A 27072-nucleotide genomic window follows, 5' to 3' on the forward strand; every position below is an offset into this window, starting at 1 on the left:
CTAAGCAGACATTTATTTACATTGCATGTTGTTAAGGATGATCTGGTGAAAATAACTGTGAAGCTATTCGCCCTTAGCATTACTCCTGAAGAACAATAGGCAAGGGGTAGCAGCATGATTAAAGTCAAATAGTTTGTTGCCTCAGTCATGCCACACCACAGTTATTGAAAAGTAAAAGATCAGAAGATGCTGGACACCTGAAATAAAAACAAAAACCCTCCCATCCAGCAGAAGATACAAAAGCCTGAAAGCATGTATCACCAGGCTCAGGGACAGCTTCTATCCTGCTGTTATAAGACTATTGAACGCTTCCCTAGTACGATAAGATGGACTCGTGACCTCACAGTCTACCTCTTTATGGCCTTGCACCTTATTGTCTGCCTGCACTGCACTCTGTAGCTGTAACACTTCATTCTGCATTTTGTTATTATTTTCCCTTGTACTACATAAATGCACTGTTGTAATGAAATGATCTGTGTGGATGGCATGCAAAACAAGTTTTTCACAGTACCTCAGTACATATGACAACAATAAACAAATTTCCCAATTTTACCAATGTAAATTTACCAGTTTAAATGCTAGAGATACTCAGCAGGTCAGATAAAATCTGTGGTGAGGCAAACAGAGTTGGCATTTTGGGTCAATGACCTATCGTCAGATTATTTTAACATTTATTTTGCTGCAGTTTATATCATGACTTGACAGGTCATGTAGTTTGTCCATATGTGATAATTATAGGAAGAGGATCCAGGGCCAGAGAAGTCATGCTACATAGGTCCCAAAGGGGAGTTTAGACCTCTCCTACCCTGGGGTCCTCCTCTTATTGATCCTAAGGGTCTCCTAAAAACTGCACCTAATAACTTGCCTGAGTGTTGGCTTCCATTTCTTGGCTCCCAAGTGATTGCCTCTTGCAGCTCAAAATTACACTTCTGCCTGTCATGCAGTGACTTGCTGGATCAGACATGTAGCTGACTGTATGCATTTACTTGTCAAAGTCAAAGGCTTCCTGCATACTCTCACCCAGTCTGTCCCAGTTATTGACAATTCAATGTGAAGAGATAGTTCTGTGCGCTGACCTTTCTTGCTAATTTTCTTACTTTTGTGTCCTTCACATTGATCTTCCTGCCAGTGGAAACCTGTTCACTCTTTAAAAGCACATCAGAATTATGAACAATTCTATTTAATCTCCTCTCAACCTTCTCTGCTCAGGAGAGAAGAACCTCAGCATTTTCTCTAGTTCCAATTAACTGAACTTCCATCTCTGTGCTGTTCTGGAAGATCTTCTCGGCACACTCGTCAAACCCTTAACACCTTTCCAAATTGTGATGCTTGGAATTGTAATGTTGATAATTTGATTATGTATGGTTGAGATTTTTGTACTGTGAATAATGCAGCAAAAATAAACATTATACAGCTGTTTTGCTCCAAAATTTTTTTTTTGCTTTTCGAGTCAGTGCTCTAGACTGTTGTTATGTTTTTGTATGTTGTTGGACCAATAGTTTGAATTCTCTCTAAGTATCTACAGTATTTTCAGAGCAAGACATTACTTGCTGTAGAGATTTCTGTTTGCTGTGGACTAGGACTGCTCTTATTGAAAAAAAATTGGTAAACTAGTATACCTTCACTTAATTACACTAGAAGGCTTAATGTATGGCCAGCAATAAATTAAATGTGCAGATGAAATCCTTGTGCACTGATGATTAATAACACACCCGTTGCTGCCATTAGTGTTGTATGAAAGTGGACAGCTAAACCTTTCTTTTGAAATTGACAGGTAGATTGCTTATTCTATATATGTTCAGGATTCCTAGTTAATAATTATATTAAATAAATACACTTTTATCTTCAACGGATTCCTTGTCAGCAACTTGTCTTTGTTTGTTCTCCAGATTATTTTTTGACTCAAGATGAGGCTCATTCCCCTCAGGGATCAAATCCAGCAATTGGGAGTCCACGTAGGAAAGCACGCCCGAGTCCTTGGATGATGATTTCTCCAGATCTTTAAATTCAGTTTCATAGTTTCCATGGCTTGGAAAGGTCACAGGTCTCGGCACTGCATACTTGTTATCCTGGACCATTTCAAGGGGTATTTCAAAGGCAGAAGGGCCAATTTCACTTAGGGAGCGCTTCAAGGGGTTGTGCTGGAAATCTGAAGCCGGAGAAGGCCATGAAACACCGTGGCACATTGAGGAGCATGAGCAAGGCCGAGGCACGTCATAAATGGCGTAAGTACTTGAGTCGAGAGAAGAAGGCTCAGGGATGTTTGCTGCTGGCTGCACCTTTAGCTTTTTTGCAGCTTTCTGGTTGGCTTGGGTAATGATGGAGTCATTGTTTGCAGCATGACTGAATGCTTGTGATTCTTTGGATTGTTGAAGGATGTTCCTCTGGGGATTATTCAACTCTCTCTGAGAACTATTCCTGGAAGCACTGTTGTAGGATGATGGTGGGGAATATTTTGGGATATTCTCTGTCAATTGCCCAGTCCCTCTGGCTCCTTTGTAGTGTTTTGTTGATTCTGTGTCAATTTTTGCTTCTTTAGGAAACTCCAGTGAGATGGCTTGAACCATTCCATCAGGAAGCTTGAGGTATGGACACTTGTTTGGCCTCTTTTCTCTGTCATATTCATTGCCAGTTTCCACGATGCCATTGTTTCCTTTCATGTTCCCACCGGTACTGATCAAGTCTAGATCCTTCCTCACACGTGTAAAGTGAGCTAGATTGGTGCCAATTTGTGCGTATGTCTCATCATCTTTTTCTGACAGCATTTTCTGGATCTGAAACAGAAGATGTAATTATTTGCACTCTGTATTGGAGCATGTGCAGACATTAAGCAATAGAAAAGTGACCTATTTTGTGGTAAACACACATAAGTATTTTAGAAGACAATTTAAAATGACACCATGTGTTTTCCTATTCAGTCTTACTCTCTCCTCATAAACATGGGACAGGATGTGGGAATCCCACAGTCACCTACACCAATAGAAATTAAGGTTCTTTCCTGTACATTGAGGAGTTGAGATGATTGCCAAGGTTCTACAGCCCTCCCCTGTGCAAAATGGTTAATCCAGCCCTTCTTTGAAGAAGAAGAAAAGATGCACCTTCCAGGATTCCAGGCCACTCATCAGGTCTTTACCACCTCAGATTGGACCCACCAGTGTTTTAGGTGAAATAAAACAGCAAAATACACCGCAGGTCAGATGGCATCAGATGAAGGGTCATTGACTGGAAATAGATGATGTCTGACCTGCTGAATATTTTTGACACTTGCTGTTTTTATCTCAGATTTCCAGTGGTTGCAGTTTTTTGCTTTTCATGTACTTTGGATGAGGCTGGCATGTCTGATCTCACTCGTTGTCCTGGCCACCGCTGTTACTCTGATTCCTCATTCATTGCCAGTGGTGCAAGCCCTGTCTTTTATGTATCAGGAGTGGAAGCTTGCCGATGTGATCAATATCCATCACAATTTGCTAGAGCATTTTCAGGGAGATTCCACTGATGTATGGGAAACATGTCTGCAATTTCAGACCCAACTTAAAAACATTAGACTTTGCATAAACTGAGCAGCTCGTTTGAATATAGTTTTATCATATTTACAATCACAGTTTAAATAGGACTTTTGCAAATTCATACTTAGTGGGACCTTTTGTGCACTGTTACATCAGTATAACATAAGCAGGATGTGAAATCAAGAATCACATTTTCAGTTGAACTGGTGGGATTTGGAACTTCCTCCCCAAAGGCTGTGAATGCTGGGTCTATTGGAGCTTTTGGAACTGAGCTGCACAGGGTTTCATTAGGTGAGGTCATCCAGGGATATGGAGCCAAGGTGGGAAGATGAAGCTGAGGTGCCAATCAATAATAACCTAATGAAATAAAGGGCAAGCCCAAGAGACTGAAGGCTAATGTCACTTCCTACAATCACAGAATAGAAAAGCAAATCTTTATTTTGTGCTTTTTTTAATTTACAAAGTGTGTTTTATTTAATAAAGTGTGAATACCTGACTCAGTTTAAAATAGATGAGAGCTACTCCAATGATTGCTGCAAGACACACTAACAGAACCATCACCAGCAAGACAAGAGCCACTATTAAATAGGCCTGAAGAGGAATGGAATCTTCTTGCGTTCCATCGTCAGCAGTTGACAGTCCAGTCACAGGCACCTACAATAAGAAAACAGACAAATAAATGAATCAACTTCCTTTTTCCCAATCACATCATCTTTTCCACCAATGATCTTGGGATGAGGCCTTTTGGCCTGTGTATATAAGGAATAGGAGTGAGAATAAGCCACATGGCCCTCAAGTCTGCTTTGCCATTCAATAAGATTGTGACTGATCTTATATTGGCCTCAGCTCCACTCTTCTGCCTATCCCCATAACTCTTGATTTCCCAAAAATTGAGAAGTTTATCTATCTCATCTTTGACAAGTTCCTATGAATGAACATCACCAATAGCCTGTCCTGGTTCAACAACGAAGACGTCACGGCCAAGAAAGGTCACCAGCGCCTCTACTTCCTCAGGAGGCTAAAGAAGTTTGGCATGTCCCCATCGACCGTCACCAATTTTTATTGATGCACCATAGAAAGCATCCTATCTGGATACATCACGGCTTGGTATGGCAACTGAACTACCTATGGCTACCCATGGTTGCAAGAAACTGCAGAGAGTTGCAGACATGACACGGCTCAGCAGATCATGGAAAACAGCTCCCCTCCATGGACTCTGTCTGCACTTCTCGCTACCTCACTAAAGCAGCCAGCATAATCAAAGGCCTCATCCACCTCAGGCATTCTCTCTTCTCCCCTCTCCCATTGGGCAGAAGATACAAAAGTCTGAAAGCACATACCACCAGGCTCAAGGACGGCTTCTATCCCGCTGTTATAAGGCTAATGAACAATAAGATGGACTCTTGACCTCACAATCTAACTCATTATGACCTTGCACCTTATTGTCTACCTGGACTGCACTTTCTCTGTAGCTGTTACAATTTATTCTGCATTCTGTTATTGTTTTGCCTTGTACTACATCAATGCAGTGTGTAATGAATTGATCTATATGAACAGTATGCAAGGCAACTTTTCACTGTACCTTTGTACATGTAATAATAATAAACCAATTCCAATTCCTATACTCAGAGTATGCTTAATGCCTCAATCTCCACTGAAGCTATGCTCCTAAGTGAATTCACCCAGGATATGAACATACTGATTAGAAACAGGAGTAGCTCATTCAACCTCTGGTCCACCATTTAATAAGATCATCTCTGTTTGTAAACTCGCTTCTGCATTCCCTACCTGCAATAATCTTTTACCCCCTTCCTTATCAATATCTACGTATTTCTGCCTCAAAAATATTCCAAGGTTCTGCTTGCACCAGCCTCCGAGGAAGAGAGTTCCAAAGACTCCAAAAATGTTTCTTTGTCTCTGTCTTCAATGGTTGATCTATTTTTTACATAATGCCCCCTGGTTCTGGATTCTCCCACTGGAAGAAATATCCTCTCCACATCCACCCTGTCAAGACCCCTTGGCATCTGAGATCTTTCAACTGAGTTACTTCTCCCTCTTCTAAACTTCTGCAGATACAAGACCAGACTGTCCACCCTTTCCTCTAGACTGCCCATTCCAGGTGTTAGTCTAGTATACTTACTCTGAATGGCTTCCTATACATTAATATCCTTCCTTAATAAGGAGACCAGAACTCTGTATGTGGTCTCACCAATGCCCTAATGCACCAAATCTTCTCAGCATCTGCATTGATAAGCAACCTCAGGAGCTTAGATGTTTTAGTAATATTACCTCTCACTCATCTAAACTCCAATGAGAACAGACCCATCTGATTCCTCTTCATAAGTCTACCTCTTCATCCCACAAATCTGTCCAGTGAATCTTCTCTGCACTGTCTCCAAGGCATGTATATCTTTTATTAAATAAGGAGACCTAGAAGTTGGATTTCACCCTTATTTGCTTTATTCAAATACCCATTTGGGGCTCCCCAAAAATGGTGAAAATGGGAAAATCTACCTTTAGAGAATCGTTGTATTTTGTACCCTGACTGTTGTATTGCAATATGACCCGCACAGGCCCTGACAGCAGCTGCCTGCAGAGGTTCCCACTGCTGTGTCTTTGCCATCAGGGATCATGGGAAGTATATCAGAGCTGTAAAGGAGCAGGTCCCATGGCCCACAGAAGCAGCTGTAGAAAAAGCTTCCATCAAGAGGAAGGAAAACATGAGGAAAGGGGATTTGCGTCTTTGGTGTGGAAGGCATTACCCCTTTTCTGCTCAGTTCTGTCTGTGAGTAGTCCCATGCCACTGCAAGGCACTCGGTCATTATTCAGGCAGAGACCACAGCATCTCTGTGCTCTTCCTTAAGTCAGCGATATGCACCATGAGACCCAACAATTATATAACAAATACACTGATCTTTGGAAATTCTGGCAGACAAATACAAATGGCAATGTTTCAATGCCCCAGTAAGGACCCTTTAATTCTTCTAGGAGTTAAAGGTGAATGTCATAGGTTGCATATTATTCCTCCAGTTTTTGGCAATAATATAAGCCTCATGCTTATCTATTTTGTCATCATGTGTACAAATGATACCAGAAATATGACAGTTTCACTTGAGTCAAATAGGACTCCGAAGCGCCTGATCCATTTTCTAATCGGATGAAATCATGTGCAAATCAACTTTCAAAGCAAATCAAGAGCCATGCACCTTAATTTCTAGGCTGGCACAATTGTATGTGGTACACCAGATGCAGTCTCACCCAAGTCCTATACAACAGAAATCTGCTCATGTATAAAAATGAGACTTGACCAGTGCCCCAATTGACCATTACTGTTCTGACCTGACCCGAGCTTGAGTGCTTGTGGTTTTTTTTCCCACGTCCAACCTGACTTATTCTTGGGAAGACAAAGGTGGGTCACGAATGATCATTGGCAGACAGTATATTAAGGGCAAAAGAATAACCAGGTAAAGAGTAGGGCCCATTAGGGACAACAGGTCTATCTGTGCATTGAGCCAGAAAGTATATGTGAGGTCCTAAGTGATTACTTTTTACTAAGTCCGTTTTGGTACTGATGAAAAGTACCAATTTTGATTTGCTTTGAAAGTTGATTTGCACATGATTTCATCCGATTAGAAAATGGATCAGGCGCTTCGGAGTCCTATTTGACTCAAGTGAAACTGTCATATTTCTGGTATCATTTGTACACATGATGACAAAATAGTACTGATGGAGGATTCTACAAAGGGGAAGATGAAATTCTAGTGCAAGTCTTAGCGGGCTTAAAAATGGGTAAGTACCCAGGGCTGGATGAGATTTACCCTAGACCGCTGTGGGAGCAAGGAAAGAGATTTCTTAGGCTCTGGTTGAGATTTTTAAATCTTTGCTGGCCTCAGCTGAGTGGAGGATGGCAAGTATGGTTCCCCTTTACAAGAATGGCACCAGGGAAAAGTCTGCCAATTATATACATGTAAGCCTAACATCAGTTATTGGAAAAAGTTATTGGAAAAAGTTCTCAGGGACAGGATTGCTGATCACTTGGAAAGGTGGAGAGTAATCAGAGAAAGCAAGTATGATTGAATGTTTTGAAGAGGGAACAAAGTTTTTTGATCAGGGCTGTGCAGTAAATGTGGTTTACATGGTCTTAGACAAGGTCCCACATGGGAGACTGGTCCAAAAGTTTGGGGCCAAGGAATCCAGGGAAAATTGGTAAATTGGAACCAAAATTGGCTTGGCAATAGGAGACAGAGGGTGATGGTTGAGGGTTGTTTTTTGATTGAATGTCTATAATGAGTGGTTGGTGTTCCACAGGGATCGGTGCTGGGACCCCTTGCTATTTGTAATATATGTGAATGATATAGATGTGGATCAGGGAGGCATGATCAGTAAGTTTGCAGATACACGAGGATTGGTGGAGTTATTGACAGTGTGGAGGGTAGTCTTGGGCTACAGGGTGATATTGATGTGTTGGTGAAATGGGCTGAGAAATGGCAGATAGGGTTTAATCCAGATAAATGTGAGGTGATGTATTTTGGCAGTACTATTGAGCCTAAGATAGACACCATGAATGGTAAGGTCTTGGAGTATTAAGGAATGGAAGGACCTTGGTTTACAAGTCTAGTGATCCCTGAAGGTGGTAGCACAGGCAAATAATGTGGTTAAGAAGGCATATGGGATATAAGCTTTCATCAGTCAGGGTGTTGAATACAAGAGTGGGGAGTCTATGCTTCCAATTTATAAAACATCGGTCAGACCTCAGATGGAGTACTGTGTGCAGTTTTGGTCACCACACTATAGGGAGGATGTGATACCACTGGAGAGGGTGCAGAGGAGATTCACCATGAAGTTTCCTGGGATGAAGCATTTCAGTAAGGAGGACAGACTGGATCTGTTTTCATTGCAGTGGGGGTGGGGTGTGTGTGTGTTAATAGGTATATATATTGAGGTATATAAAATTATGAAGGGTATAGATAGGGTATACTGCAGGAAACTTTTCCCCACACCAGTAGTAGAGATAACTAAAGGACATAGACTAAGGGTCAGGGTAAGATGGGATCTGAGGGGCATCTTTTTCACCTAGAGACTGGTGAGTATCTGGAATAAGCTGCCTAAGAGAGTGGTAGAAGCAGAGTCACTGACAGCATTTAAGAAGTGTCCAAATAAGCATTTGAATTGCCTCAGCTTAGAAGGCTATGGGACAAGTTCTGGAAGGTGGAATTAATGTGGGTTGGTGCCTTTGAATCTCTGATCTGACCATCGCCATGACTGTAGCAGTCTCTAGCTCTCTTTTCACGTGTGGTAGTGCGGGTGGGTTTTCTTGGCCTGGACGGGTTACTGTACACAATCAGTGTGGTGCATCCTGATCACATCTGAATCTGAAAACTTGACTCAGCCTGAGTGCCACACTTGTGGTTGAGTCCTGTCTGTCTGGGGTTGGCAGCTGGGTTCCACTGTACAGTTGTAGCAAAATGTTTGGCCAAGAAAATCCTTCTCACAACTCCAAAAAAAACAGTTGAAAATTAGCTTGGCCTGGAGTAGAGCAAAATCTGGGTTGTGATGAGGGCATGGAGAGGCTACAAAGGGATGTTGTTAAGTTAAAGAGTTCGGAAAGATCTGGCAAATCGGGTATAATGATGGCCAATTTCACATTTTCCAATTTGGCAGGAAAGCTAATAAAGAAGAATACTACCTGAATGATGAGAGTTTGCAGAGCTCTGAGATGCAGAGTGACCTGGGTGTCCTAGTGCATGATTTGTAAAAGGCTAGTACAGCAGGTAATTAGGACAACTAACGGAATGTTGCCATTTATGGCTAGGGGAATTGGATACAAAAATAAAATTATACTTCAGTTATATAGGACATTGGTGAGACCACAACTTGAGGTCAGTGTATAGCATTTGTCTCCTTATTTAAGGAAGGATGCATTGGAAGCCATTCAAAAGAAGGTTACGAGACTAATACTGGAAGTGAGTTGATTGTCTTAAGTTGTGATGAGGGCATGGGGAGGCAACAGTGGGACATAGCTAGGTTGAGGAGTGCGGAAAGATCTGGCAAATGAAGTATAATATAAGATTGGATGGGGAACGTATGAATGCGTTGGAGTTTAAAAAAGTAAGAGGGCACTTGATTGAAACATATAAGATCCTGAGAGTCTTGACAGAGTGGATGTGGAGAGGATGTTTCCTCTGGGAGAATCTAGAATTAGGAGTGACTATCTAAAACAAAATCACACACTTGAGGCAGAGATTAGGTGAATTTTTTTTCTCTCAAAGAGTCAGGAGTCTTTGGAACTCTTTTACACCAATAGAAGCAGAGCTCATGAATATTTTTAAAGTAACGACAGTTAGATTCTTGATAAGAAAGGGAGTGAAAAGCTATTAGAGATGGTAAAGCAGAGATGAAGTTACAGTGAGATCAACCATGATCTTAGTAAACAGCAGAGCAGATTTGAGCAGGTAGTTGCCCTAATTACTTGCTGTATTGCAAGTGTACAAGTCTTACAAAAAGTTTCACAAATCTTGCACTGGGACACCCAGGTCATTCTGCACCTCAGAGCTCTGCAAACTCTCATCATTCAGATATTTTGCTTCCCCTACTCCTGCTCATAATTTTCATGCTTGTGTGTCTTTTGACAAATTGTGCAACATTTAATTTTGCTCAGATAATGGCTGATCTTCTACCTCAACATCATTTTCCTACACCATCCCTTGATTCCCTTAATGTCCAGAAGTCTATCTCTCCGCTTTGAAATAACTCAACAATTGAGCCTCCATAGCCTTCTGGGGTGGACAATTCCAAAGATTTACCACTCCTCACCTCAGTTCTAAGTTGTCTGCACCATATTCTGAGACTGTGACTCCTGGTTCTTGACTCCTCAGGCAGGGGACACATACTCCCTGCATCTAGCCAGTTGAACTCTGTAAGAAATCTTGTAGGTTTCAATGAGAGCACCTTGTATTCTTCTAAACTCTAGAGAATACAGGCCTAATCTACTCGATCTCTCCTCATACAACAAGCCTGCTATCCATGTAAGCAGCCTAGGTAATCTTCGCTGCATTCCTTCTTTGGCAAGTATATTCTTCTTCAGATGAGGAGACCAGACTAAACATAACACTCCAGGTATGGTCTCAACAGGATCATATGGAATTGCAGCAAGACATCTTTACTCCTGTATTCAGACTGTCTTGTAATGAAGTCTAACATACAGTTTGCCTTTTTAATCACTAGCTGCACCTGCATATTTGCTTTCAGTGACTTCTGTATGGGGGAACAACAATATTTCCCAATCTCTCACCAATTAAAAATGCTCTCTTTTTCTTTTTTCTGCACCGAAGTGGATAACTTCACTTTTTCCCAAAATATATTTCATCTGCCATGCTCATACTCACACACTCAACTTGTCCATATCTCCTTGAAGCCTCCTCCCTTCTCACAATCCCAAATTATTCTCTATTATCAGTGAACTTGGACATATGACATTTGGTCCCCTCAGCTGAATCTTTGATCTAGCCCATGAGTAACTGGGGAACTATGGTACCTCACCAATCACAGTCTGCATACTTTAGAAAGATCTGTTTATTTACACACTTTGCTTTTTTTCCATTAACTAATTCTCAATCTACGTTAGTATATTACCCAAATTTCATGTGCCTAGTTGGGCCACCTCCTGTGTGGGACCATCTGAAGATCCAGATTGCACCATATTTACTAGATTCCACTTGTCTATTCTATTAGACACATCATCAAGAAGCTTCAGTAGATTAATGAAACATGAATTTCCTTTCATAAATCCATGCTGACTCTGCTCAATCTTATTATGGTTAAACTCCACTAATCTGTCATTGCAGGTGCCAAACAAGGACATTTTCTGGATTATCAGATGTTATTTTTTTAAATACTGCTACACACTTTTAATTCACTTTTTAAAAAAAGATGTTATTCAGTAACATTTCAGTTAAGCCAATAAGTAACAACTAGAAATGGAACCAGGTGAGTCTATGGAAATGTGGGAACTGCGGCCCCTCGTGGAGGAGAGAACAGGAAATAGGATGCTGGTGAGTCTACAGGGAGTGTGGGAACTGGGGCCTAGGCAAGAGGATGGTGAGCACGGGAACTGGGGCCTGTTGAGTGGTTGGGAAGCAAGGGAAACAAGGACCCATTGTGTAGTTCGGGAGTGCAGGAACTGGGGGTCCAGTGAGTGGACAGGCAGTACGGCACTGGGGCCTGGTGAGTAGGATAAAGAGTGTGGGAACTGGAGCCTAATAAAGACACCTACGTTAGACTATTGTTTATTGACTACAGCTCCGTTTTCAATACTACAATTCCAAGCAAACTCAACTCCGAATTCCTTGACTGGGGACTCAACACCTCCCTTTGCAACTGGATCCTTGACTTCCTGATCAACAGACGGCAATCAGTAAGGATAGGCAGCAACACTTCCGCCACGATTATTCTCAAAACTGGTGCCCCACAAGGCTGCGTCCTCAGCCCCCTACTCTATTCCCTATACATTCACGACGGCGTGGCCAGATTCTGCTCTAACGCCATCTACAAGTTTGCAGATGACACCACCATAGTGGGCTGAATCTCAAATCAGGAAGGAGATAGAAAGCTTAGTGACGTGGTGTCATGACAACAACCTTTCCTGTGATGTCACCAAAACAAAAGAGCTGGTCATTGACTTTAGGAAGGGGGATGGTGCACATGCACCTGTCTACGTCAATGGTGCTGAGGTTGAGAGGGTTGAGATCTTCAAGTTTCTAGGAGTAAACATCACCAATAGCCTGTCCTGGTCCAACCACATAGACGCCCTGGCCAAGAAAGGGCACCAGTGCCTCAGGAGGCTAAAGAAATTCAGCATGTCCCCATTGACACTCACCAATTTTTATCGATGCACCATAGAAAGCATTCTATCTGGACGTATCATTGCTTGGTATGGCAACTGCTCTGCCCGAGACCACAAGAAACTGCAGAGAGTTGTGGACACAGCCCAGAGTGTAACTCTGTCTACACTTCTTGCTTCCTTGGTAAGGCCATCAACATAATCAAAGGCTCTTCCCAGCCTGGACAGTCTCTCTTCTCCCCTACACCCCCCCCTCCCCCCCCCCTCCCCCCCCGAATCGGGCAAAAGATACAAAAGTCTGAAAGCACTGAAAGCACTGAAAGCACGTACCATCAGGCTCAAGGACAGCTTCTATCCAACTGTTGTAAGACTATTGAACGGACCTCTTGAACAGTACGATGGACTCTTGACCTCACAATCTACCTTGTTGTGGCCTTGTACTTTATTGTCTGCCTGCACTGCCCATTCTCTCTAACAGTAATACTTTATTCTGCATTCTGTTATTGCTTTTCCCTTGTACTATCTCAATGCACTGATGTGATGAAATGATCTGTATGGATGGTATGCAAAACAAATTTTTTCACTGTACCTTGGTACATGTGACAATCATAAACCAATTTAACAATTTACTTGCTGAGTGGATGGGGATTGTGGCAAACATTATCAAGTGAGCCAGATGCCAAACCATTGGTTTTTCCAAATGGTTGGATAGCAGATTATTATGTTCTTTTCAAGGGTTTCTTTTATTACATCCTTCATTCTAGATTCCAGCATTATCACTGCTACTGACATTAGGCTAACTGCTCTATAATCCCCTGCATTCTCTCTCCTTGTTTTCGTAAATACTAGGGTCATATTTGCGACCCTCCAATCCACAGCAACAGTTCTAGAATGAGTAGAATTTTGGAAGATGATATCCAGAGTGCTCACTATTTCTATAGCCACCTCTTTCAAAACTTTGGTTTGTTGATCACTGACTCTTTGGCATTTATTGGCTTTCCGTTCTCTGGCACTTTTTTTCACTAATACTTATTTTCTTCAGTTCCTCATTCTAGCAAATCCTCTTGTCCTCTGGCATTTTTTCTCTTGCTTTTTTGTGCCTTCTTTTCTGACAAGACAGACACAAAGTAGTTTAAGTTTTCTGCCATTTCCTCATTCTCCATTATAAAAACTCATTCTCTAGCTGTAAGGGACCCACAATTATCTCTTTACATATCTATACAAGCTTTTACAAGTCCATTCTTATGTTTCATGCATACTCTATCTCACCTTTCTTTATCAAAGCTGTCATTACTGAGATATCTGACATCCCTTCAGTCACATTCCCTTCTCTTTACTACTCTCTATGTGGAGGTGAAGGTCATACTAACTCTCAACTTTGAGACACAAGAGACTGCAGATGCTGGAATTTGCTCTGCTTCCAGATCAGCTGCTGGAAGAATTGACACAAGAGACAGCAGTAGTTTTTAACTCTCACATTTCTTTACAAGCTGCTGCAGAAGATCTCCACAATGTCTTCCAATTTGTTCCTCATCATTTCATTAGAATCAGCACCCAGACATTGCATTCACACATATTTAAATTCAAATCCTTAATTTCAGGAAAGAAGTGAGATCCTGAAGGACAGGTGACATTCCAGGAATTGGAATCTGCCAGCTTTGCTGGCTTTCCATAAGTGTAGGAGGACATTGATTACACTTGTGTGCATACGGGCTTCCATTATTCACCCAGACACGTTCATCAACAGGAAGGGTTTCCATTCCCTTAATGTGCAGCTCTCCTCATCAGAGGACATTTTCAGCTGTCAGCACTGCCTGGAGGGATGAATCCAAAGTGACAAGTGCTACCTTCTACATCCCTGGAGCTCTCCAAACATAGCTGCCGAGCACAGTTAACATGAGAGCCCCACAAGTACCAGGATAGCAATGACAAAGACTAATGGTCTCATCAAGATGAAATTTCATTGTCTGGATACCCTCCAGTACACATACAGTTAATGCACTGACTCCGTTTTGATGTGCTGCAGGCTGCACAACCTCGTCAACTGAAGATAGCAGCTGATGCCAGAGAAAGAACAACAAGGAGACACAGAGCCTGGGTTCCATGAGGAGGAGGCTGGAGATGAGGAGGAACTGGAGGAAGATGAAGACTACCATGGAAATGTCCTTGATCAGCATCTGCAGACTCATCTGCCAGCAAAGCAAGGGAAGAAAGCCATTTTGGCAAGAGCTGATAGAGAGACTTTCTCCTAATGAGCATATAAAATGTTTGTATCAATGCAAGCCCAGTTGACTCTCTCAGTCTCTGAACTACCAGTCCTTACTACCAATATAGTGCCCCAGTAATCAGACAGTGGAGTCTAGATGCTGTATAAAATCCCTCATACAACATAGAACGTAGAACATTACAGCACAGTACAGGCCCTTCGGCTCATGATGTTGTGCCGACATTTAATCCTGCTCTAAGATCTATCTAACCCTTCCCTCCCACATAGCCCTCCATTCATGTGGCTATCTAAGAGTCTCTTAAATGTCCCTAATGCATCTGTCCCCACACATCTTGATTTGATGGACCTCTTGCACTGATTATAGCTCACAAGTTAATGAACCCCTGCTCCAATTATTTAAATGACTTGCTACAACAAGGCTGTAATTCCCGAAGAGTGGTACCTTGACTAAAGAACATTGCAAAAAATACAATTTTGTGCTGGGATCTAAACTGCAGGTGTAAACAGCAGTGTGCCAATCACTCTGACACAGCTTTCCAAATTGCTGCATTGTGTGAGGACACCACTGTAAAATAAGATATCTTTATTAGTCACATGTACATCGAAACACACAGTGAAATGCATCTTTTGTGTAGAGTGTTCTGGGGGCAGCCCGCAAGTGTCGCCACACTTCCAGCACCAACATAGCGTGCCCACAACTTCCTAACTCGTACACTTTTGGAATGTGGGAGGAAACCGGAGCACCCGGAGGAAACCCATGCAGACAAGGGAAGAATGTACAAACTCCTTACAGACAGTGGCTGGAATTGAACTAGGGTTATGCTAACTGCTACACTACTGTGCCTGCCACTGCTACTGCAGCCACCTCTTGCAAACTCTTATGATGGACCTGGCAGGTGTCCTGGCTCCCTGCTGCAAAACATCTCCCTCCTGGCATTTATCACATTCACCAGAACTTGTATCTTACATGATCCTTGAGTGAACGCAGCAACTCTCTCTTTATTCTAACAGCCTTTCCTTCCTCTATGGCAGCCACTGAGAGACAAAAAGAACTGCAGGTGCTGGAAATCTGAAATAAACACCGAGGATTCTGGAAATGCTCAGTTGGTCAGATAGCATTTGTGGAGACAGAAATGGAATCAACTTTTCAGGTCAATCACCTACAGCTTTGCTATCTATTTCTACCCAGCTCTCAATTTCACATGATCCATCTCTGACTCCTCCTTTCTATTTCTTGACTTCTCTACCTCCACCTCACGGAGAGAGGTGAGCAACTAATATCCATTAAAAGCCAACAGACTCCCACACTTATTTGACCACATCCCCCTCACTCTGCGAGAGAAACAGAGGACTGCAGATGCTGGAATCTGGATGAAAAACATAATGATGCTGGAGGAACTCAGCAGGCCAGGCAGCATCTGTGGAGAAAAGCAGGCGGTCAACATTTTGGGTCAAGACCCTTTTTCAGGACTGAAGATAGGAAAAGGGGAAGTCCAATATATAGAAGGGAAAATCAGAGCAGTGATAGGTGGACAAAAGAGGGGAGGTGGGGTGGGCACAAGGGGGTGATAGGTAGATTCTCTTCACGGTAGTGTATAGCAGGCATGGTAGTGTAGCAGTTAGTGAAACACTTTACAGCGCCAGTGACCCGGGTTCAAATCCGGCCACTGTCTGTAAGGAGTTTGTACGTTCTCCCTGTGTCTGTGTGGGTTTCCTCCGAGTGCTCTGGTTTCCTCCCACATTCCAAAGACGTACGGGTTAGGAAGTTGTGGGCATGCTATGTTGGCACTGGAAGCGTGGCGACACTTGCGGGCTGCCCACGGAACACTCTACGCAAAGGATATATTTCACTGTGTGTTTCGATGTACATGTGACTAATAAAGATATCTTATCTTATCTTATCACCGTGTTTTTCCCTCACTCTGCTTCTTGTTAGGAAGTTATTCCATTCTCCCAGTTTCTTTGACTTTGCCGTATCTGTTCCTTCCATAACACTTCCATACCAGTGCTTTCAAGATATATTTCTCCCTAACCATGGCTTCTCCTCCACGGTACTTTTCCTGATTCTGATGATAGGTCATGGACCTGAAACTTTATTTCTGTTCCTCTCTTCACAGATGCTGTCTGCCCTGATGAGTATTCCCAACATTTTCTGCTTCCATGACGGCCAGAGTTTCTGTTGCTCCTGTGTGGCTACTATGTGAAATGTTCCTTTAAGAGTTAATACTCTTCTGTGATCTCTGCACCACCAAGTTTCAGGAGCTGTGCTCAATAGGAAGTGCTGTTGGAATTCTGCAGGTCCTGTTTCAAGACTTGTTTCTGGATGAGGACTGCCCTCATATCATTTCACTCTGGATTATGGACAATTTGATGATTTGCTTTGCAGTGCAGCAAATTTGGCATTAGCATTAAACACATGTTTTAGTACAGCATAATAGATAAAATCCTACTTCTAGGGTAATAGTTTGTATTTTCTCTTGAACTGCATTCTTAGTCTTTATTGAGATGCAACCTCACACATCTGCCTTGAATGCTTTGCTCATGAAGGTCAAGGTCACAGTCACTTTTAGCTTCTGAGCCTCAGGACCATTCCAGGCTGCTGCTGCTAAACTCTGCCATGTCACAGAGTTTGCTGCTCACTGCACATTAGGCGGGTGACCGAACTCCACAGTCAATAAGAGGAGACTTCATTTAACTTTCTTTTAGTCTACAGAAGCAAACAGACCAGGCGTGGATAATTGCCTACACTGAACCTTCCTAAAGTGCAGGAATTCATAGAATACAGTCATACTCTTCTGGAGACACCCCAGTAACCTTTGGAGCAGCTGACTGCAGCTTTGGAATCTATTGATGAGTTCCATGTCTAAAGATCATGCCTTCTGGAGGCATTGCTATATAACAGACAGTCCAAGAGTACTCTGACACCCATCTCTCATCATTTCAACATCCATCTCTTCAGAAACAACGTTGACCTGCAGCTGGAAGAGTGTTGTTTGTGTTATGATGTGTTCCATTCTCAGTGGATACTGGTGTCCAGCAAGGCTGTGTCATTGCCCCTGCAAATTTCTCAACCTGCCTCACTATAATGTTGCATCTTCCCTCCAACAAACTTCCTGCAATAGTCTTCAGATCTCAGGAGAACTTGTTCAAACGACTATACTCTGGAACCAATAATACCCAAACCTCAGTAGTCTAGCTGCAGTATGGAGATGTTGTGTGTGCTTGCACAAGCTTGGTGGCCAAGCTCCAAGTCATCGTAAAGGCTTTCACTGAAGCATATGTAAAGATCAGCCTTACCTGCAACTTCTGCAAGACCATGGTCCTCTACCAACCTGCCCTCACATTGCCTTCCAACAGTAAAGGTTCACAGTGGGACCCTCAAAAAATGTGAACTACTTCCCATATCTCAGGAGCCACACCTTGGAGAAGGCAGACATCAATGATGAAATCCACCAATGACGTTTCACCAGAACAGTTTTTTTTCAATTGAGGAAAGGGACTTCTGAAGACCTGGCACAAACTCATGGAATACCAGACAACAACGATGCTTATAAGCTTGTGAAACCTGGACTACCTACAGCACCATCTCAAAGCAATGGAAGAATATCATCAATGCTGTCTCCCCATTAGCTTCCAAATTCACTGGAAGGATAAATGTATCAATGCCAGTTTCCTCTTCCAGACCAACATCGGCCACAGTTACATTCAAGTCAGCTGCGATGTGCAGACATCGTTCACATGCTTGACACCAGACTCTTGAAATAGAGCTTTGTCATGGGAAGAGGTTATCAGGCAAACAGAGGATGGGATTCAAGGAAGTTCTCAAAGCTTGAAGAAATTTGTTCCTTGAAGAAATATAACTTTCTCATCGACTCCTGGGAATCTCTGGATAATGTCTGCTCAATAATATTTTGCTTTTTTATTCTTCCTCCTGAAGTGAATCATTTCAAAACTTTCCATATATTCCCCAACTGCCATAATTTTATCTTCTCTCTTAACCCGTTTTATATTGATTTGTGAACCCTTTTTGTCCTCCTTACAACTTAATTTCCCAATTATTTTTGTATGATCAGCAAATTTCCATGCAGTACATCTGGCCACTATGTTCCAATCATTAACATGGATTGTAAATAGTTGAAGTCCCAGGACACACCCCATTAGTTACAGTTTGCTAACCTGAAAATGATCTCTTTATCCTTACTCTCTGCCTTCTGTCAGTTGTCATATAAGCAGACTTAATATAGTACCTTTAATACCGTAACTCCTGTTATCTCAGCCAAAAGGCTTTAAATAAAGTGCTACAGTGATATGTGGCACCTCATTATATACCTTTGAAAATCCAAATATACTACACCTGCCAGTTACAGCCTCAACAAATTTTACTAAATATGTTAAACACAATTTACCTTCCATTAAAAATAATATTTACTTTGGCTCATCATATAATAAAGTGTCTTGTTATCTCTTCCATCATTTTCTCACTGGCCTGCAGTTCCCTGATTTCTCTCTCACTTCTTTCTCAAATAGTGGATTGCAGTTTCAGCTTTCCAATATGCTGGATCTTTTGCAGAATCCATGGAATTTTGGATGATTACAACTAATGCATCCACAGTCTATGCAGCCACCACGTTCAGAACTCTATGGTGTAGGCCCAGAGATCTCTCAGTCCTTTGTCATATTAGTATGTCAGGTATTTTTTTCTTCAGAGATAATGATTGTCTTAATTTCTTTCCTTTCTTTGCGTTTAATTTCCTGTCATGTGTTTGTTAGCCGTGGAAGAGCTAATCTCATTATCCAGCTCTTGGTTCATAGGCTCACTGACAGAGCACTTCAAATACATATTCATAGACTTGTTACCTCTCTCACTGCAACAAGCAGCTCCACTGGAAATATCCCAAAGATTGCACTTGGAGAATTAGAGCCTAAGGGACAGAGATCAGCGTACCATGACTTGTCATCCATCTCATTGTACAACATGCCAGAAGTGTCCAAATACATATTTGGCAGCATATTTTTTTGGTCACATGCCCTCTTCCAGTAGAAATTGCCATTGGTCTATGGTGGAGGAAGCTGAATGTGATTGCCCAGGCATCTCACTAACTCCTTTACAATCTGCACTCATGTGGAATCCCATCAACTTCCGCCCTACCCTCAAATTCACCTGGATTATCTGTGACACCTCTCTTCCTTTTCTGGACCTCTCTGTCTTCAGGAGACAGACTTACCACTGACATCTTCTATAAACCCACCAACTCCCACAGCTACCTCAACTACACCTCCTCCCACCCTGTATCCTGTAAGGATGTCATCCCTTTTACCCAATTTCACTGTCTCTGCTGCATTTGTTCTCAAGGTGAGACCTTCTGCTCTAGAGCTTCTGAAATGTCCTCCTCCTTCCTGAAATGTTGCTTCCCCTCGGCCATAGTTGATGGAGCCCTTGCATGTGTTTTATCCATTGTCTACATGATTCACCCCCCACCACCCCACCCCCACCCCTTTCTGGCCTGGTTCCACCCATCACCTTCCAGCCTCTGTCCCACCCATCCCTTGTACTGCTATATACTGGATATCTTTCCTCTTCCCTCTCAGTCCTAATGCATGTTCTTGACCTGAAGCATCAACATGCACCTTTTGCCTCCACAGATGCTGCTTGACCTACTGAGTTCTTCCGGGGTTCTGTTTTTTGTTCCATATTCCAGTATCTGCAGTCCCTTTTGTCTTCTTATCTGACTCAGTGACCACTTACAAGATATCAAGTTACAATATATAAATGATATGGATGAAAATGCAGGTGGCTGATTTACAAATTTGCAGATGACACAAAAATTGGCAGAGTTGTGGATAATGAGGAAGGTTGTCAAAGGATACAGCAGAATATAAATCTGTTGGAAATGTAGGTGGAGAAATAATAGATGGAGTTTACTCTGGACAAATGTGAGGTGTTTGGGAGTTTAAGTGTAAGAGGGAAGTATACAGTAAATGGCAGGACTCTTAGGAGCATGGATGTACTGCGGGATCTTGGAGTGCACGTCCATAGCTCCCTAAAAGGGACAACACATATAGAAAGGGTAGTGTGGAAGGCGTTTGACATACTTGCCTTCATTGGTCGGGACATTCAGTATAAAGGTTGGGAGGTCATGCTGCAGTTGGAAAAACTTTGGTTAGGCCACTTTTGGAGTACTGTGAGTGAGCAGTCTGCTTGCCAATTTATAGGAAGGATGTGGAGGCTTTGGAGAGGGTTTCAAAGAGTTTCACCAGGAGGTTGTCTGAATTGTTATTTGTTTATTATTGACACATGTTCCAAAATACGGTGAAAAGCTTTTTGTTTGAATGCCATGCAGACAGATTGTTCCATGCATAAGTACACTGAGATAGTAAGAAGGAAAACAAAATGCAGAGTACAGTGTTACAGTTACAGAGAAAGTGCAGTGCAGGTAGACAAGTAAAGTGCAAGGGCCTCAATGAGGTAGATTGGGAGATCAAGAGAATATTAGCTATAAGGAGAGATTAGATAAACCTGCATTGTTTTCTCTGGAGCGGCAGAGGCCGAGGGGTGACTTGACGGAAGTATATAAAATGATGAAAGTAGATGGTCAGAGCCTTTTTTCTTGGGTGGAAATGTCAAATACTGGAGGGCATAGCTTTAAAGTGAGACAGGGAAAGTTTAAAGGAGATTTATGTGGCCTTTTCTTCACAGGGAGTGGTAGGGGAGGTGCCTAGATCGCGGTGCCAGGGGAGGTGGTGGCAGCAGATATGATAGCAACACTTAAGAAGCATTTAGGCAGGTACATGAACAGGAATGGAATGGAGGGATATAGACCATGTGCAGGCAGATGGGAGTAGTTCAAATTGGCATCATTCAATTGGCACAGGCATTGTGGGCTGAAGGGCCTGTTCTAGGTTCAACATTGTACATTCTATGTTCTCTGTTCAATCACAGCTTTGCCTGAATCATTGAACTAGTTTGTCTGGCTGTGCTGATGACTGAGTTGGTAAGTGCATTGTCCATTGTGGGTGATCTGGAGCACTTGCATTTGCTTAGCTTCTCCAAACTCAAATAGGCAGGGGGAAGGAACTGCAGCTATAGGAATGGGGGAAGGATTACTGTTCCTGATTGCTACCTAATGTAACCAGCTGGAAAGAAATATGTAAGATGGGAAAAGGATCACCAGGTTGATTTGCCTGCCAAATCTTACAGTGAGGCACAGCCACAGTGCATTTGGGCAAAATGCCTGTGAAACTTCTCCAATAAGAGCCAGAACTTCAGGAGAGGAGAGGAGAGGAGAAAATTATAGTGGAAAGAAAAATAAAGGTCCATCTAGCAGAGTTAAAAATCCACCCTATGAAAGTTTATTTAAGTCCTTGTCTGCCTGGAAACAGATGGCTATTCCCACAGGCAAAGTCTGAAAGGGCTCCAAGTCTGCCTTGACGTGGCATTGAGTCAGATTTTTTATAGATCCAGTTAGTGGTAAAGAGTTTTGCTGATGTTGCCATGGTTGCATGAGTTCAATTTACCAATTTCAATAGAAAAAAAGGCAGTGTTATTGAATCTGCTGTTTAAACCCTTCTGTGCTGCATTATGTCAAAACATTTTTTTGAATTTTCATATGAAGAGCAACAGATACATTTGCTGAACTATAGTTTACTTCTTTGATTAAAATATTGCAATTATATCATGTATTTACTTTTGTTGAAGATTTAGACTTTTAGTAAAAGTTTGGAACATTGATAGCAACATGTTGGTTATCCAAATCATGCAAGGCAAAAAACACCTGAAATTCACTATCTTTCAAAATGCAGTCCAAAAGACACACAATTGCAAATGTGTGTTTGTGTGCATGGTTGGGGATTATTTGGTGTGTGGGAGATTGAGGGTGGTGAGTGTGTGTGTGACTATATGTGGGGGTACTGCCCAGAAGAGACACTATTCATTTTGTGCCTACACAAACAAAAACAAATGAACTAATGAGGAAGCCATCCTTGTCATTGTTATTCACAAGATACTGTGATGTTTAAAATGGTTGTCCCAAATCAACTGTAGATTCAAAATGCAAAAAAGAAACTGATCAGTGGGTCATGCAGCATCTGTGGAGGGCAATGGATGGTCTATGTTTTGGGTTGAGACCCTTCACCTGGACCAGATGAAGGGATTTGACCTGAAATGTTGACTGCCCATTTCCCTCCACAAATCCACAGATGCTGCCTGACCTGCTGAGTTTAATCTGCTGTCTCTTGTATCTCTATAGATTCAAAGTAATCCTTTGGGTTGCGTTTTGTGGTCAATGGCAAACAAACAGAACTAGTCATTGTAAGACTTGCTCTTGGCCATTAGCTTTCTGTGGGCTTTGGTGGTGGTTTCCTGTCCAAAATCATGCAACCCTTTGGAGGGCTTCTGGAAGCTATATGAAAAGGGCAAGCGACTGAGTGTCTCTTTAACCAATAACATTAAATAATCATTACTTATCGATTCAGAATCTGAACCAGGAGCCATCAGCAAGAAATGTTAATGTAGTTCAGTTATAGAAAACAGAGAGATTATAAGAAAGATGGGAGCAATGGAGAGAAGTAAAAGAGACTGAAGAAAAAAAAATTAAACAAAAAATCTATTTTAGAGAAGTAATCAATCTGAAGGAATTAAAGTCAAACTTGTAAAATGAATTATAGAGCATAGAACAGGTTCTTCAGCCCATCATGTCCATGCCAACCATCTAATCAAATCCCATTTACCAGCTAATTAACCACGCAGTGGACATTATTTGAGAGCAATTAAGACTTCATCTGCTGCAAAGGAATGGAGAAACCCAACTTTTTCTGGTGGGTTTATTGAGTAAGTTAAGCAGAACAACTTTCAGTAAATGAAAATGAAACAATAACTGCAGGTGCTGGAAATCTAAAACAAAAAACAGAAAATGTTGGAAAAACTCCGCAGGTCAGGCAGCATCTGCAGAAAGAGAAACAATGAACATTTTGGGTCTGTGGTCCTTTGTTAAAACCTTCAAAAGGTCACAGATGTGAAACATTGACTGATTCTCTTACCACGGATCTTGCCTGACCTCCTGAAATTTTCCAGCATTTGTCTGTTTTGTCGCAACAACTTAAAGTTATCGCTGTACATTTTACATTGTAGAAACATCCCACGATTTTTCATACAAGTGTTATTGAATGAAAATAAGTTGCAGGTAATTCATGCCATTCAATGTATTTGAATAGGGCACCAGGCAGAGAGATACTAGTTGGAGCAATGACCTATAGGTGCTGGAAGCACTTAGCAGGTCAAGGCATTCAGCAACCCACCATCCAGAGACCCGAACAATCCTTTCAGCTGAAGCAATGTTTCATTTGCACTTCTTCTAATCGAATGTATGTCATTCAGTGTTTACAATGAGGTCTCCTCTATATTGGAGAAACCAAATGCAGGTTTGATTACTATTTTCAAAGTACCTCCATTCATTTCACAAGGGTGACATGAATGGAGGTACTTTGAAAGTAGTAACCGATTCTCTACCATAATGTCCTGTCATTTTAATTCTTCATCCCACCTGCATTCTGACCTTCCTTCCAACATTGCTCCAATAGTGCCCAATGTAAGCTTGAGGAACAGTATGTCATCTTCTGTCTGGACACATTACAGCCATTGGGACTTAATATTGATTTTAATAATTTTGGATTTTTTTTTTCTCTCTCCACAGATGCAGCAGTGATTTTCTGTTTCAATTTGCTTCATTTTCTTTTCTGATGCCAGTTTCAGATTTTTAAGTAAATATTACTTTGACAACTTTCTCTCCATCCTCCTCTCTGCAACTAAATGACATTGATTTCTCTTTCATTTTTCCTGTTCTGATGAAGGGTCCTGAACCCAAAATGTCAACTCTTGTTTCTCTCCCCACTGATGCTGCTTGACCTTCTGAGTCCTTCCAGCATTTTCTATTTTTGTAGACAGCTTATTATGGAGAAGCTTTTCTATAATCTGGAAATCTCCTGATTTATTCATTTAATTATACGCGTGCAGTTGCTTGAATTGGGTATTTGATTTAAATAGTAATAGTGAACACTGTTAACATCACTGCTATGTTAACAACAAAATCCAGCCAATGCAGTTATTGAGAGATGTGATAATCTGCTTTATACATGCAATGTTCCATCTTGTCTATCTGATGGAAACCATAATCATATTTGGGCATTTTTAAAAAACGAATCAACAATTTCCCCCTATTGTGGTGAAAGGGAAGTAGTTATAGTAATGTCTACATCTGATCAAAAGTACAAAATAACAAGGAACTTCTGAACCACTATCAAATTCTCTACCATAATGCTCTGGAAAATACCTATATAAAACTTACTTTGCCTCTGCCATTGATGAAAAGTCAATGAACTGCATTCAATGTAATATAAATACCTGAAACTACAACAGGCCTATTTAACACAGGGATCACCAAATAAATGTGCTAAGTCTATTCACTAAAAACAGCACTGTGGAATTTTTACCCTCTGTCTGGAAAGGGTAAGAACTGCAATTATGAAAATAGAGTATTCTGAGGGAGAATTGTGCAACATGGAATATGATTCCATTTGATCACTCAGAGCCAATCTTTCTGGCTCCAAAATAATTCTCCTTCTACTGTACCATTAAGTTGGAAAGATATCTTCTTGTATACCAACTGAAAGTATCCATTTATATTGGCAACCGACTCAGTGATTGATAATTTAGCACCAGAAGACCTTAATTATAAGAACAAATTTCTCCAGATCAATGTGTATTCTTTCAGTTAAATGTTAAGTAAGAACAGTAAAATGATGTTTAAGTTACTGTACTATAAACCCAGAGGCATAGACTAAACACCTCAAGATAACTCTCCAAATTCCATCATGGCAGTTTGAGGATCTAAATTTACTTAATTTAATAAAACTGGACATTGAAAGCAAGCTCCAGCAATGTTGATCATGAAAAGGCCCGTCCGGTTCACCAACGTCCTCTGAAGCAAAAACAAAGCACCCAACCCCCGCCACCACCAGCTGAATCTAGACTTCTGGGAAAGATGGTGACCATCTTTAGTAAAGCTTAATAAATGATGGATAATAAATGCCAGCAATGCCCACCATCCGCTAATGAATAAAAAGAAACCACATTAAAACATACACTGGTACAGTTCAGTATTTATTTGGTCACATACAAAAAGAATAAAGGAGATTCTGTTCTTTTCACAGATTTTACCTCAATTATTTAATCTCCTGAGGGTAAGTTATAAAAATGTTCCTTAATCCTAAAGTGAAACTGACTATCAATGCATACATTGTTATTTTTGTTGAAGAACTGTTTGATCCTGGCATATGTATTATTCCATAGCAGGAAGGACTTGTTAAGCAAATGTGCAGATTCTGTACGACTTGCTGGAAATTCTGTGAAGTTCTCTGATGGAATTGAAATGGAGCCACAATTGTCCCAGAGCACTTAATGGCAGAATCGGTTTGATGCTAATAAAGAAACCGGCAGCAACATGGGACTCTTAATAGTGCGGACTGCATTTGAACACTGGTTCCAGAATCAGAACAACAGTTCCTTACATGTTAGTCCACCCATTTCCAGAAAGTAGAACATTTGTACAAACAATAAATACAATAAATGATAAAAAGAAAATAATAAATGCAACTTACCAGCAGTATATCTAACCAAACACAATTCATTGCCCAGAATGTGTAGAATGTTGTTGTGAACATTTTCCTCCGTTTCTTGGGGACTCTCAGCATTAACTGAGGCAGAAATCTATGACTGCATCTGTGGAGACCGCAGCACTTCTGAGGAGACTTATAATTTTTGTTCTGTGTGAAAAGAGGAACTTTGGAATGAAGCACTGTGGGTGGAATGACACATGGTTGGCAGGAACATCTGGGGAAATCTAGAGGGAGGGACATTATTCAGCATATGCTTAATGAAATGTATGAAGACAATAACTGTGTGCATTAAACAAGGTTTTATGGGAAATCACCATCAGGTAATTCAATCTGATGATTTGATTAGATGTGTAGTTCCTTAAGCAATGAAAACCATGATCCGATTAAAAACAAATGGTGTTAGTTGTGGGGTAGTGTTCAGATTATGAAATGAGTAAACTCCCAATGTCAGCTGCACTCTCATGAGAAGAAGTTGATCAGAGGCCAGGAAATGCAGCATAGGCATTTCCCTAATATGTGCTTCATGAGCAAAGTCGAGAGAGGCCTGGGAGTAGGTTGTCAGCGCATCCACATACAAGGAGTTGGCATCTGATGGATCTGAAGGCAAAGAATCTGAAGGAGCTTGATAAGATATACCAAGTATAAGTTACTGCATCAATTGTCCTCTTGTCTTAATATTTTGTTGTCATTCAAAATCACTGAACAGTTGGAAAATATAACATGTTTAAATAGCAAATGTTTATTCTGAAAAATTACTTTGGCTTGGAATTTTATGGCTTGGAATTTTATGGCCCCAGTGGCAAGCTCCTGGCGTAATTGGCAGGGGATTT

The 27072-nt window shown here is 41.5% G+C and overlaps 1 protein-coding gene across 1 annotated transcript; it reads right to left on the reverse strand.

The window, feature by feature from the left end:
* Positions 1-1823: 1823 nt before the first annotated feature.
* Positions 1824-26332, reverse strand: LOC127584148 (uncharacterized). The gene is made up of 3 exons (XM_052040732.1): positions 26225-26332; positions 3999-4160; positions 1824-2774 (listed from the first exon to the last, which is right to left on the reverse strand). The coding sequence occupies exons 1-3, from the start codon at positions 26315-26317 to the stop codon at positions 1824-1826; spliced, it is 1206 nt and encodes a 401-aa protein (XP_051896692.1). The 5' UTR covers positions 26318-26332.
* Positions 26333-27072: the final 740 nt, after the last annotated feature.

The sequence above is a fragment of the Pristis pectinata genome, chromosome 2 (genome assembly GCF_009764475.1).
Source record: "Pristis pectinata isolate sPriPec2 chromosome 2, sPriPec2.1.pri, whole genome shotgun sequence".
Lineage (NCBI taxonomy): Eukaryota > Metazoa > Chordata > Chondrichthyes > Rhinopristiformes > Pristidae > Pristis > Pristis pectinata.